Raw genomic sequence first — 1,639 nt, forward strand, 5'->3', positions numbered from 1 at the left:
AGTAGTTATACTTGAGAGCATTGATAGCTACTAAAGGAGGAACACAGGAACTTTTGTCTTTAACTCAGGATCTGAAAAATACAGGGGTGAGTTGTATATTGGGAAATATCTAGCCTTCAAATATCTCAAAATTAGCAGCAGGAAAAATGGAAGCCTGAGTTTTAATGCTTTTGTGTACCCATCATCACCTTCTTCATACAAGTGTTGAGAAAACTGAACCAAGAAGAGGCTTGATTTTCTGAAAGTCTAGAAGATTTTCTCTTTTCCTCCCTTCCCATACTTTGCTCATGGATAGAACGCTAAAATTTCAGGTTAATAGGAGTTAAAGTTTATTTTTATGTTTCCCATCTTACATAAAATTTCACCTACTTGAATTTTACCTCAACGTCTTCTTCAGTGACCCTCCTCACTCATTGTGTCTTTTTTAAAGAGAAAAGCAGAATAAATTTGTCTTGGATCTGCTTGTTCTTCACTCCGTAGACAACAGGATTTAGAGCAGGGGGGATGGCCACATAGAAGTTGGCAAATAGGATGAGCACATTTCGAGGGACACTGTGCCCAAAGCGATGAGCAAGGATGGAGAAGGTGGCAGGTGTGTAAAACATGAGAATAACACAGACATGGGAACCACAAGTGCTGAGGGCCTTCTGACGGGCACCCTGAGATGAGAGCTGAAAGACAGCACGAAGGATGAAGGCATAGGAAACAGCAATAAAGATCACATCCGAGAAGACAGTCATGAGAGGCACAGAAAATCCATACCAGATGTTGATGGAGATGTCAGCAGAAGAAAGCCGAGCAACACCTATGTGCTCACAGTATGTGTGTGGGATGATGCGTGTCCCGCAGAAGGGTAACCGTTTCAGCAGAAAAACATCTGGCAAGATGACACAGAAGCTCCTCACGGTGATGGTCAGCATAACCTTGATGACCACCTGTGGAGTCAGGATGGTGGTGTACCTCAAGGGGAAGCAGATGGCCACATAGCGATCAAATCCCATGGCCAACAGGATGGCTGAGTCCACTACAAAGCTGAAGTGGAGGAAAAACATCTGAGTGAGACAGCCAGAGAAGGTAATTTCCTGGGAGCCCAGCCAGAGGTTACTGAGTAGTTTGGGCACTGTGTCTGTGGACAGGATGAAGTCCGTGGTAGCCAGCATAGCAAGGAAGAAAAACATGGGCTCATGGAGGCTGTGCTCTACAGCAATGAGGTAGAGAAGGGTGCAGTTGCCCACAATAGCCAGAACATAGATGACACAAAAGGGAATCCCGATCCAGCTGTGGAATCTCTCCAGACCGGGTATTCCCACAAGGATGAAGGAACTGGGATTGTAACAGCTCAAATTATACATGATCTCCTCAGTCTGGGATCCTCTGGTCTTGGAGCCCCGAAGTCAAATCAGCTGTCAGAATGGGCTGGGGCTGACCGTGGTGGGGGACAACAACTGTCACATTCAGGCTTCCTCTGTCCCCTGGATGTTGGAACCTATAAAACGGACTTGTTATTGTCCCTTTTCTTTGCAAGTGGCCCCACTTGATTTCCTTTATACCTTTATTAATATGTCTTACTGGAGGGTTATTTTTGGAGGTCAGCAATTTCATGTGATTAAACCTCAATAACTATGTCCCTTTCTTAATG

The 1,639-nt window shown here is 44.8% G+C and overlaps 1 protein-coding gene across 1 annotated transcript; it reads right to left on the reverse strand.

Moving 5' to 3' along the window:
- Positions 1 to 410: 410 nt before the first annotated feature.
- On the reverse strand, positions 411 to 1,352 carry LOC101692252 (olfactory receptor 52H1-like). The gene has a single exon (XM_013049228.2). It carries the CDS (start codon positions 1,350 to 1,352, stop codon positions 411 to 413), a length of 942 nt encoding a protein of 313 aa, XP_012904682.2.
- Positions 1,353 to 1,639: the final 287 nt, after the last annotated feature.

The sequence above is a fragment of the Mustela putorius genome, unplaced genomic scaffold, assembly GCF_011764305.1.
Source record: "Mustela putorius furo isolate JIRA1106 unplaced genomic scaffold, ASM1176430v1.1 tig00003987_pilon_pilon_pilon, whole genome shotgun sequence".
In the NCBI taxonomy this organism is placed as follows: domain Eukaryota; kingdom Metazoa; phylum Chordata; class Mammalia; order Carnivora; family Mustelidae; genus Mustela; species Mustela putorius.